The sequence below is a fragment of the Epinephelus lanceolatus genome, chromosome 15, assembly GCF_041903045.1.
Source record: "Epinephelus lanceolatus isolate andai-2023 chromosome 15, ASM4190304v1, whole genome shotgun sequence".
In the NCBI taxonomy this organism is placed as follows: domain Eukaryota; kingdom Metazoa; phylum Chordata; class Actinopteri; order Perciformes; family Serranidae; genus Epinephelus; species Epinephelus lanceolatus.
The window spans coordinates 17,958,056-17,971,434 of record NC_135748.1 but is presented as its reverse complement, the minus strand read 5'-3'; the positions used below and the strand labels follow the sequence as shown (position 1 = coordinate 17,971,434).

General features: G+C 40.7%; 1 protein-coding gene across 3 annotated transcripts in view; it reads right to left on the bottom strand.

Moving 5' to 3' along the window:
* LOC117266975 (palmitoyltransferase ZDHHC14-like) overlaps positions 1 to 13,379 on the bottom strand; it is a 72,768-nt gene that overhangs the window by 5,656 nt on the left and 53,733 nt on the right. For all 3 annotated transcript variants that reach the window (XM_033642440.2, XM_033642438.2, XM_033642439.2), the window contains exons 7-9: positions 11,081 to 11,183; positions 9,338 to 9,447; positions 4,938 to 5,043 (exon numbers count right to left, since the gene is read on the bottom strand). In XM_033642440.2, coding sequence (XP_033498331.1) covers positions 4,938 to 5,043; positions 9,338 to 9,447; positions 11,081 to 11,183 — 319 coding nt within the window. The remainder of the gene's footprint in view (positions 1 to 4,937; positions 5,044 to 9,337; positions 9,448 to 11,080; positions 11,184 to 13,379) is intronic.

Genomic DNA, 13,379 nt, shown 5'->3' with positions numbered 1-13,379 from the left:
AATGCATTAACCAACACAGTGCTATAAAAACACAGCCTGGATGTGGGACAAGTACAAATTAACAATAGGTAAGGAGATATAAATGTGTGTCGCCAATTATCCATTATTTTTTAACATTCAGCTAAATCAGAGTGCTGGACAGCCAACAGTGATGTCACTGGGTCCTGGTGTACACCTGTACATCACTGCAGCCAGGTGAGAAGTTAAATAGATGCTTAAGAAGATTTTGAGGGGGTGTTAAGTTATCTATCTGTCTCTATCTGTGTTTTCTGCAGGACATTCACACAGGATAAACAAAGTCTGTGTTTTACTCAGATTTACTGACATAATCCCCAAGATATGATGCGCACAGTCATTTTCAACTCCACTTTACACAACACAGAAACCCTACACAGCACCAGTAGCAGTGATGTATGCTGTCAACCTCCTGTTTTATTTTAAATGTGGGTTGAACAAACAGAACTGATTCTGCCACACATTGTCACACGTCATCCATATCATCATCTTCCAAGATTTCACTCTTCTGATGGATTTGAGCTATCTTTTTTTGCAAATGTGTCTGTTTAGCAAGATGAGCCTCCTGCACCCAAAATGCTATCAAAACTTTAATTTATCATTGCCAAAGCAGCCTCCATAATTGCTTACGGGTAAAGAGGTAGGAAAAGAGGCACGGAGAAAACAAAAATCCTAACTATGATTCCAAATCAAGGAGATGCCAATACGCACAGGACTACTATATCAATATGTCTGTGTTTGGCAAAATATGGTAGGTTATTTGCAGTGGAATCTTTGCTTGACAAAGTACGGACATGGCAGATTTGGGATTTAGCAACCTTCGCAATTGTCACAAATAACTAGAGGTCCCCAGGTAATTTCATAGACTGTTCAAAATAATACACTTAGCCACCATGACATCACCCATTGGTTTGTGGACTTCCATTTTGAAGTGTCAAGTTCAGCCTTTTGGCCGTTGCCATCTTGGTCTTTTGGAGCCACATGTTACCATATTTGGACAAAAGGGTGGTGCTGTGGAGGAGCGAGGGGTGAAACTGACTGTCACGCAAAGCGGCCCCGCCTTTATAAAATGTAAACGAGTGAGTTATATAAAAACTCTTCCCCCATACAGTTGTCATAGATGTTGAAATAAGCTATAGAGACCAAACCGTTTTTTTGTACCACGCTGTAAACATGTTTATTTCTACTGTAAAGTTGGTTGTTTTAATGTGGGTGTCGCTTTCCAAGCCAGCCTCAAGTGGCCATTCAAGGAACTGCAGTTTTTGGCACTTGTGCATTGGCATCATTCTTCAGCCCTGGAGGTTGTCGCTTGGGTGATACTAGTCCGATGCAAACACTTATTTAACTTATCTAATGTGACATGTCGGATTCACAGTCTACTGATGATGACTCTCCTCGTCTTAAGTCGATGTCAAAAGATTCCAAGATAAAAATGGCTGGCCCACTGTACTGTGTTTTTCACACAGTCAGTTTAGGCTTACATTTTAAGGCTAAACAGCTAAAAGTCTGAATCAAGTACAATACATTTCTATTTTACAATTCACTTCTCTTCCATCTCTTTGTCACCTCTATCTCTCTCACACACACTTCATGTACATTCACACACTTTTCTCAAATAGCACCCACCCACACACCTCTGTAGTAAACAGACAAAAATGATGGGAGACTTTTACTCACAGTGGCTTGAACGGATTTACTAAAACAAGCCAGCAGCAGCCTCTCGAAAACTACTTGATGTCGAAATACAACGTGGACCTGAAATGAGTGGTCTAGCCCGCACTGGATTTTGAAGGCAAACAAAGCAGTGCAGTGAGTTGCATCAGTAGGCGTGGGGGGATGAAGACAAGAATACCCAAGAATAGTCACTCCTGATGTGTTAGCAGTGTGGCATGTTACTGAGTTTAACAAATGGACTTTAAATAAACAGCTGACTCTGTATCGGTGTGCTGATAAATGGCCAGCAGCCGGCACAATAGGACAACTTTGGCTGCTAATCATGAGCGCTACAGAAAACAGATGGCAGTTATTTCTGAATGTGCTAACGTAAGGGAATGTTCCTATGGCTCTCAGCCCATTACAAGTCGTCCACACATTTAGGACCTGAAGACAGATGACATTCACGTTTGACATCTCAATGAGAACTTACAGGAGGAGGTTGACGATGGATGAGAACAACGGGACGACTGTGGCGCAGAGGGAGGGCACCAGTGAAAGACGTTCAGTAGATGTGTGTGTGAATAGGCCTTAAATCCGACATGTTATGTGCGAGGTTAATGGCTGAACTGAACAACGGTAGACTTGTTGCTTCTATTCAGGCAAACCAGTCAGTGAGGTCAGTACAATGTCCTCTTCACAACACCAGCTATTCTCCTCCAAGACTGTAAGAAACAGTTTAACACAACAGGAGATGTCTGTTTACTGACTGTGGTGTACTTTCACTTTGTGAGATTATGTCTTTCTAAAAAATGGTAATGCATTATGTATTATCTCTCTCTGATTCCTGCTCATTGTTTTTCTTGGGCGCACTGCAAGACCTGGATTATCAGCATGATGAGGAAACCTGTAATCATTCATACAGTTAGGCCTGTCACAATAACGACTTTTGCTGGACGATATATCTTCCTAGAAATAACTGCGATATTATTGGAATTTTGAGACCACTTTACGTCCACTTACAAAATGATAATAGTGAGGCTCCAGAACACTGCAGTTACCTCCATAATCCAGCCGATGTGCTGCAGTCAGGTCCCAGGGATGGACGGCCTAGGAGCCGTGCAGATTGCTGGTGGATTTACAGACTGGAGGATGAAGTTGTTGGAGGGTACAAAAAAACAAACGACAGCCTTTTGGCTCATTGCTGGGAGTTGGCAAGCTACAGACTATCAGGGCTGTACGTCTTCCACTCCAAAAGTGTAGCTCCAGGTTAACCTACCAGTAAGCTATAGTGTTATCTTTGAAGTGTTGTTTTATTTTTCTTCAGACTCAGTGGAGAGAAAAAAAAAAGAAGGGAGAATCGCTGCACCCAAGTCACATAATAGTTGGGGAAACCCTGCTGTGTTTGTTAGCATCAAGTGGGCTAAAATGTTGGTGACATTCTTAACACAACAGGCAATGTGATAACTTGATAAAGCAATTATTGTGACAGGCATTCATACAGTATTCTGACTGATAAGCAGACTGTAAGACAGGAGAGTGACTGAAATTAGAGTTAATGCATACAGCTCAGAGTGTGATGCCACCTCAGCACACACACACACACACACACACACACACACACACACACACCCCCACAGAGGCCCCTTCCTTGTTACTGCTGACCTAATTTACAGACGACATGGAGCGACACATGCAAAATTAAAAACATCACCGACTCGCTCTTTGCAATTCAGAGCAATTTCATCAGTTTCACTCTGGTGGGATGAGGAAGACTAACTGGGTTTGCTTTCCCAGGTCTGGATAGAGAGAGGAGGATGCAGCTGGTTTGTGAATCTGCCAAACATTGAGAATTAAGTGAAACTGCTGTTTGAAATAGTTTGACCTTATCTGGCCTTTACCTTCTCTGTCTAGGCCGTATTATCTCAGCCAGACCTAAAACCAATAGCATATGTTTACCATTACAAACAAACACAAAATAATATGAGCCATGGTGTCTGTAGTTTAGATTCATCATAGTGACAAGGGGCTAAGTTCATCTGCCTCAATTTATGAGAGATGATTTTCTGTTTTTGGCAAATGAACATAAGACAACAGCTGGAGATCTGTCAGACCGGCTGCTGTGAAAGGTACTTTGTCTCTGTGAGTCATGCTGACCAAGGTCTGGCCCTGTAGGAGTCACAGTATGGTCTGCATGAGGCTGGGCCAAACAGTAGTGCAGCCATGCAGCTAGGGACCGGTGAATGTAGACGACTGAGAATACTTCTTAATGTTAAATCACTTTCACTTTGTAAAATCACCTGAACTGAAATCCTCAGGATTATTATTTCAACATGTTAACTGTGAGCCAGTATCAGTAAGCTTTTGAGAATAGAGAAGAACCAGATGCAGAAATATTCAGTCCCTTTATTCAATGCTTCTTCTATACCTAAAATATTATCCATCAAGTGACCTGCCCTCTTCTGGGGCCATATTCACTAACAGTCTGAGAACACTCTCAGAGAGCTCTTAACTTGGCCTAAAAACATTCTACCAAGGAGTCCTAGCTTAGGAGTGATTTAGGAAAGTTCTTACGACCCCTCTGAGCAAGGAAAGGACAGAAACTTTTACTTAGTGATGAGGTGTGGATGCATTGTTTTAAAAGGTGTGATTGGTTGAGCCTGAAAGGTGCAGACATCAAGTGGAAATTAAATGATTTGCGTCACAATATGAAGTCATCACTGCTGCACTGTTGCATGTTTCTAGTTGCCATATATCCTGGTGAAGAGATCACTTTCATTTCTGGCGTTATTGCGTCGGGTGAGAGACGTGAGCACATCTCTAATAAGACCAACCACAAACATGATCCCTGCACAATCTAATCTGTAGTGTTTCATTAACTCAGTGTCATTCAGCCTTTTTGTCTTTCTGCTATTTTCTCCTCTATGAAACTCTTAAACCTCTTAAAACAGAGTTCATTTAGACATCACAAAATGAAATTCAAGGACTTTAAATTACTTTTTCAAGCAAGATGCTAAGATGCTTTGTGAATAACTTTTATCTTAACCAGTATTTAGTCTGTAAGGGGAAAAACTTTACCATTCTTAGACTTTTCTTAGAATTTCTGTACTCGGAAGCTTTGTGAATATGGCCCAAGGTCTCTCAACACTCTGAGCAACTACAAACATGCAGACTACTCGTGACGATTCAGTCTGCATTTTTACTTCTACAAAATTAACAACCTGACTGTAGTATCCTGGAGAAATGACACAGTCAGGTCAGTGTCTTACCATGTGGCTCTGCTGAGACTGGGTGGCGCCGTACATAGTGATGCCATTGGTTGGTGGTGCCAGCTGCGGTGTGTCCGATTGGATAAAGCCTCGTCTGTCAATGAGACTAGTGGGAGAGAAACAAAGAAGGGAGAAAAGCATTGTCTGTGGGCATTCATTCACAAATGTTACAAAGCAAATGGCATCACCTAGTAACAGATTAAACACAATAGAACATCGAAAGCTTTAAAGCACAGATGTAATAATGAAACAGCCACGACACTTTTGATTGATTGAAACAACAGGCTTATCCTGTATCTACAGCCAGGCTGGATTAGCAGAGTGCAAATGCCCCTGTGTGTCAGTGGCACCACTCTGATAAAAGAGACAATAGCATGTAAGTGATTGTGTGATGTATTAATGTGTACAGTACTGGTAATACATTAACATACCCCCGCAGAATTTGTTACATGATTACTATTCATTACAGAGAACATGAGTGATCAGGCAAAACACGTTTTTTTATGTCTAATGGGATTCAAATTAAACTATAAGGCATCACAGAATAGCACAATCATTAAACGGAACATAGCAATAAAGAAAATACTGCAACGGTTACTGTCCAAAAGTCTGCCTACCCTTAGTTCTTAATACTGTCTATTGCCCTCTTTAGCATCAATGACAGCTTGCGGTATTTTGTGATAGTCGTGGACAAGACCCTTTATTTTTTTTAGGTGATGAAGCTATCCGTTCGTCGAAGCAAAAAGCCTCCAGGTCCCGTCAGTTCTCGGGTTGTCTTGCACAAACTGCACGTTTGAGAGCTCCCCAAAGTGGCTTAATGGTAATGAGGTCACGAGACTGTGATGGCCACTCCAGAACCTAATCACTGCAGGGTGGACTTGGCCTTGTGTTTTGGATCACTGTCATGTTGGAAGGACCAAGTGTGTCCCAGATGCAGTTTCCAGACTGATGGACACAAATTGCCCTCCTGTGTTCTAATGCTTCAGTCATTCTCGCATCAGTTCGACTAAATACCATGTGCCACTGCAGGTCAACCACCACAAAAACATCAGAGATCCCTGTCCATACTTCCCAGTAGGGATGGTGTACTATTCTTCATAGGCCTTGTTGACTCCTCTCGAACATAGTGTTTATGGTTGTGACCAAGCGTCGCTACTCCATGCTTGTCTAGGTGCTACGTGCATGTTGCAATTGGGCTGGATGCTAAGTCATATTATAAAAAAATACATTCTGCCAGGAGTAATGAGCACAACTGATCTTCCATATCTTCCACTCAAGCACAAACATTCACACAAACATACATAAAATCACCACTCAGTACTATATCAAATCCTGCAGTGGAGCACTGGAGTGAATCATAGTTTCTGTCTCATCGTTACTGCTCCAGAAGTCTGACATAGCTGGTTACATAATGACCTGCTGAACTCTCGGTATGCACATGTGTGGTCATGGGCCAGATGTATGTGATAATGACTATTTGTCAGCCAGATAAAGCACACACACCACACACACACAGAGACAGTTGAGGTGTTAAACTGTATGAGCAGAGTAATCATTTAACAGAAAGTTAACAGTGTGACAGTGTGTTCCAGTGGGACTGAGCTCGATTCAGGTGGAAATGGTTTGCTAGAATCACAGACACAAACTGTGGGAACCTACAGCGATGGCTTGTGTTGCTGGTAATGAACACTGGAACGTCTGCAAATGCTGTTAGGAAGAAATGAGCATAAAGACATGTAGGCTGATGCATTAGAAAATGTGAGTCAAGGTCTCAGCAGGGAACGAAATGCAAGAGGCTTTTGTCTCGGTGTGTGTGAGAGGCAGCGTTGCTTGCAAAGTCTGAGGCTGAGGTGAAACATTCCTTTCTTACTGGTGGACCCAGCTGTGCAGTGCCTGTGGCCGGCCACAGACACACACACACACACAAAAAAAAAAACACATGCCCAGATGGCAGCCACCTGTGCGCTGAGGACTCTCCTTTGCCACCCACTGGAATCATTATTGGTGACTTATGGCTTGTGATGGCTGGAGCATAGTATAGCCGGATACACTCACAGGATGTTGCCAGAGGCCACCATCACTGCTCTTCTTATACTTTATGTTAGTGGCTCTATCTACATATTAGGGCTGTGCCTCTGGAGATTTTCAAATGAAGCGTCGAATGTGTGACTTCAAATTTTATGACATCACAGCTACAGTTTGGTACCAAAACCCAGTGCCAATATGGCAATGATTCCTATATGACTGGTGCCTACTGGGCTGCATCACAACGCAGATTTTGTTGCCTCATTTTGGTGCCAAACTGCGTGCGTAGTGAGTGTGCAGTTGAAAAACAAAGAGATTGGTGTGTGACAGTGATGCATGACAGTGAAGCTGCAGTGATCGTAGCAGAGACTTTGAAATTAATTTAAGTTAGTGAGCTAACTAACCTAACCTAACCTGACCAGGCTCACTTAAGGTGGGCCATTAAGGTGGACCAGCTATTCTTATTGAGTAGGTTTACATGCACAAAACAGTCCAGTTTTTTCCCTTATTCTGAAAGGACAATATTCCTACTAAGCTGTTTACATGGCTGATGAAAATTAATATTCCACTAATATTCCTGTTTGCATGCAGCTGTGCACACTCCATTATTGTGCTCTAAAATGTCGAATTACCTCAAAGTATCAAAAATGTTGAACAGCTGGAGCCATTTGTCATTTGTTTCTTTGCATCAAAATAAGATTTCTTAAAGTTTCCTATCAGTGGTGGACTCGTGGGACTGTGCGTACACAGCCTCCCTTTTTTATTCCTTCCTGAAAAGGTCAATGTTGTGATATTTACATATCCCAAAACATGTTAATCGAGTCTTCCAAAATATGTAACAGCAGGTATGTATCTTCTTCCAACCAGAGCTGTAGGTTTCTGCATGCATTTCTACACCAGCATGTCCCGTGGATGCTCGATCAGATGTGGATCTGGGGAATTTGGAAGCCAGCTTGATGCCTTTAGTTAATTAAATTCAATTTTTATCTTTATTTTTGTGGGCTATTTTACCTTTAATGAACAGGACAGTATAGCGTGAAGGGTATAGAGAGAGAGGACGACACGCAGCAAAGGGCCACAGGCTTGAATCGCACCTGCAGCCGCTGCAGCAAGGACGATGCCTTTGTACATAGGGGGGCCTGCTCTATCCACTAAGACACCAATCAATTTTCCTTAATGAATAAATGTAATTTATGGTGCTGTTAGATTGCTGGTAGACTGCTTCAGTAATACAGATGTGTGCCTCCCTTGGTTTGTGGCAAAAGTAAAACAGCAGTGAAAATGTTTCTGAAAGGCTAAATGCCATTAAATATGGACTGAAATGGAAGATATAAACATGTTGTGAATTTTGGAAATTATTACATCCATCTGTTTCTAATAACTTTTGGACTTCATAACGCACTGGGGTTAATTATATTAATGCCTATATTAAAGCCTAGTCTTTATCTGCAGCTGTGCAGAGATACCGAGTTTCAACAGAATAAATAGACATGCAAAAAAAGCTGCACAGCATTTGGAAGTCAACATTATGAATGAAGCTTGAAACTATTCTGTACAGCCGTGATATGTATTTAGCCTAACCAGAGACTGTGTGTTTCTCTAACTTCCTGTTGTTATGCTTAAATGAGTGCAAAGCAAAAGGCCAAAGTTTAAGACTGCAAGTTCCAAAGGCTAAGAGATGTTGGTGATGTCTTGACAGCATTCTTGTGAGCGCTTTATCTAAAAAAGTGGGTCCGATGGCCAGTGAAGATAAAAACAGATAGTAGGTATCTCTGTCCAGTGGGTCAGCTTGAACACTTTCAAACCATGATGAAAGGAAGGAAAAAAGAGCAGTCTCAGAGGCAGCAGTCAAGACGTACATTTTCACAGATGAGTAATGAGAATTGTTGGGCAAAATGCTGAACTGAAAGAAGCTGGGAGGGAATGTGCGATGTGTACTGACATTTACAGTCACATGGACATGAGAAAGTCGCTGTGACAGTTGGCCTGTATTTTTGTTAAATCACATGAACAGCAAAAGTGTGAAATCTAATATATCAAGCCAACTTTGATCTTGGATTTGGTTAAAATGGGCTTGAAATCCTTTCCACTCATGCAGTATCTTGGTGGCTATGTATAGCGAAAAGGCTGCAGGCAGGCTCGTCTCAAAGCAGCTCCTCACATCAAAAGGAGTCTCGACTAACAGTTCTATTTTAGTCTTCGGACAAAACGCTAAATTACAAGGGGTGAAAATAAAAACAGGTGCTGTGACCTATTACAGTAAAGGTGACAAATGGGTTTTCTCCGAGCGGTGAGTGATAGGGCTAGTATGTCATCATATGGGCACCTGGGAATGCCTAAATCACCTCGTAAAAACATTTCAACACACGTCATACCTCGGTGGCAGGGGTCCACACAGTGCTGCACAGCAGTTGGTGAATATATTGCCATAGCTGTAGGGGTTATAGTTGTCCTTCCCTCTTTTAGAAGACCATGAACCTTTTATCTGGAAGAAACAGCACAGATAAAAATCTCAAGTGTCACTGGATGAAAAATCACGTCTGTCTAACACAGATAATGTTTGTGTATCGGGTCTAGTCTGGGGCTAAGAATGTTTACGGTTCGTACAGGGATTGGACCTGTGACCTTGGTGTTTAATAGCCACGTTCTTAGCGCGCTATTACCACGCTCCAACCAACGTTAACTCTCTCCTGTCTGTGTGTTCTGTCTTTAGCAGGGGTGTAGTGCTATTTAAGAAGCAGAGTCCACCTATGACGGATGAAGTTGTGGGTCGTTTCAAAGGTTATGTAACCGCTGTTTCTACGGTGGTGAGTTTACAAACATCAGACAAACTACACCGATAGAATAAAAGAATGTTTTGTTGCCTTTGTATTTTTTACTAGTTAACAGACTAAGAAAAAATACTCAAATCATTGTGATGTTCAAAGGCTACTGCTATCAGGTACCGGCAACTTTGACCATCCCATCTGTTTTTATTGTCTCTCGTACATGACATATGCTTCAGTGATGACTGGATCAAGCACTAAAAAAAAGTGTATGAATTTTAAGCGAATTATGTGAACTGCGAATACTTTATTTCCTCACTTGGAGAAAAAAAGTGCCAGAGCAGAGTTCTGCTGCGCTCTGGCAATACTATACCACTGGTCTTTAGTCAGTCCCTCCAGGATCTCGTGGCCCAAAACCCTTGAATTTGCAGCCAATTTTGTCAAAAATTGTGATAAAAATTGCAGTATTTTTATATGTTTTTTTGCGGGAAATTGCGGACAATGACAAAAATTGTGGCTAATGACAAAGGGAGATTTTTTTTTTGGATTTTTTTAAACTACTACCACCAAAGAAAGATAAGCCATGTAATCACTTGCTATAATAATCATACTGAATATTACAAAAATAGCTGCAAATGTTTTTATTGTTCTCTTCTTTAGTTTTATTAAATTAGTTTCAAAACATGGACTCCAATAATGTTGCAAAAAATCCTGAGTGAATATTGTAGCTCTCAAACCACACAATGTGACTGCAAAACAACATGTAAGCTACATCGCCTGTAAACATAACATTTTAATACATTCAACACATACAGTATTGTATGCATTTAAACAGTACAAATTCTTATGTCAATTCAGAGTGTTTCTCCATACTGCAATGCCATTAGCGTCATTTGATGACGCGTCTGATGACGTTTCAAATGACGACCTGTGTGCAACGACTTCCGGTAAGCAGGAAAATGCAGAAAAATGCGGAAAAATCACAGGACTTTTGAAAAAATTGCAAGACCCCACAAATATTGCGGACTTTCGTTGAATTTGTGTTAATTATTACTTTAAAATAATTAAAAAATGTATAAAAATATGAAAAAATACATTGCTTTTTCCCCCTGAATTCCCAATATTACACAATATGTGTTGAAAAAGTTCAGTAATTGCACCACCAACAACTGTCATTAACAAAGAACACTAACACCACTGTCTAATCCTCACAGGAAAAGTAACTTAGACCAAACTGTAAACTAAACAATCTAACAGCAATGCTTCATTCTTTTATTATGGTGTCTCCTTATTTTGTAGTTCATATTTTAAGGAACAGTGTATGTGGCACACTGATGTCTGTTTTATACTCACATCCTCATTGGTGGTCTGATTAGAGCTGATCAGGTAGGTATGGAAGCCTGAGAGGCCCACTATGGACCAGACAGAGAAGAAACACACCACCACCTCCAGCACAGTGACACGGTTGAGTCAAGGGATAATTGTTTAACTAAATGGAAGAATGGATTAGATAAAAATGGCGGTAGACATACAATAATGTTAAAGCACATGCACACAAAGACACACACACATTATAGACCCATATGGAGCGAGCATGGACACAATATAGTACGAGTCCTAACAGCTAGCATATTGACCTACAGCCTTGGGGCTGTCCTCCTCTTGCCAATAGGTCCTAGTTACCCATTCACTTGGCTGGGACTGCAGAACGCTGCTCATTTTCTCTGCTCCACATAAAGCACGGAAACACAGACACTGTTCAAGATGAATCCCTCTGCTTTTATGAAGAAAAGAAAAAACTACAGTAGCCCTTTAGATCTGAGGATACAGTCTCTAAAAGAATATCTTATTCATTAAAAGGAACCACAAATACCCTTAGTACAGATAAGTCTCTGTGGGGATATTGGTAGAATATTACATACTCAAAGACCACGAGCCAGTCTGTTAAAGTGTACTGTAAAAAACAACTAAACACCCTCACTCTGTGCCTTCCTCTCTCTTAATCTCCCTCTTCTTTTTCTCTTTTCCCATTCTCTTCCTCCTTAGCAAGGACAAAACATGTCATCATTCACCTCGTACAAAGGACTGCTACGATACTATCGACTGCAGTTCCCCTTTATTAAAGTCCTGTAGGACACAGGCCGTTATCAGCTTGGCTTGGCACACATTTCTCTGCCAGAGAAACAGTTATCTCACTCAGCCATGGAGAGAAAGGGCAGAGAGAGAGAGCGTGTCATAGCCCTGAGCTTTTAACTTGATTTGTGGCTTACAAATAGTGTTGGGTATCATTTAGATTTGATCAATGCTGATCTCCAAACTTGCTTATTGATTTTGGTTCTTATAGGATCCTGGTTCAGATTCTTGTACTGTTTAAAATCAGAGAAGAATTCAAAATATATTTAGAGTAATAACACCTTTATTTTCGGCAGATTGAGGCGGTCATTAATAGTCAAAAGGTGAGGTTAATTTTCCTCTCATCTCAACACTAGTGTGTTGAGGAGCAGGGCTGAGCGATATGGCTTACAGTTAATATCTCAGTATCTCTATGATATGCCGCCATAGGATATATATCTCAATATTTTCATATTTTTGTTTGATTTAACCCTTTGACGCTACCAGATGAAACAAGTGTGATCATTCTGGTATACTAACTGTATTTGGCATCTTAGAGGGGTTTAATTTTGATTTAGATTGTTTTTTGAAAATGCATTCTCTATTAAGTCTGAATAATTGAACACATCTGAAATTCAAATTTTCTCTGAAATACAGTGTCTCTGGCAGTAGCGTTTTTAAATTATCATTTATTTTATTTTTTATTTTATATTTAAATCATTTTGTTTATATATTTATTCATTCATTCACTCATTCATTTATTCATATTTTATATTTACTTATTTTTTTCTAGTTATTTATTACTGACAGACTGACTTATTGAATAAATGTGAAAAATAACTTTTAATGGAAGAAAGTTCTTAGAACTTAGAAGTTAGTGTCTACACACTCTTACCGTAATGCCTGGTATATACACACACCACAAAACAACATGGGGGCAAGTTTGACTTTTTTACCATCTTTTTTCAAAGTGGGGGCCTAACTGTAGTGTTGTAGACTGGGTGGTGTTTTAAGTAATGGAACAGACTGACTGTACTGCTACCTTCAGCAGCAATCCTTCTGTTGCACATTTTGAAGAAGACAGTCTGTCTCACATCTGCCCTTCTGAAACTGAGCCACCTCCAGATGACGGACACACTCCGGTTTCTTCCTCAGTTTCAAATTGACGTGAATGCAGGACAATGATCAACATTAAAGCGATGGAGCTGGGTGCAATTGCACCTCTAGCCATGCTTGTTGTTGCTCTGCATAATGGTATGATGTCAGTACATCAACATTTTTTTTACTGCATCCGACCTTTATTGCCTGGATTCACAGCTGTAAGATCAAATGGCAGGAAGCCAAACTTTACTGAAATGTCAAAATAAAACATTTGACTTGCCTGGATTTACAGCAGTCCACACGATTATCACTGATGCTGTGCTGAAACAATAAGCTGACTTACAGGGTATTTGTAACAGCTGTAGCTTAAGACGTCTCGCACCCAGTTGGCATCAATCACACAGACGGACATACCCGCACTTATATCCAATCGCACTCA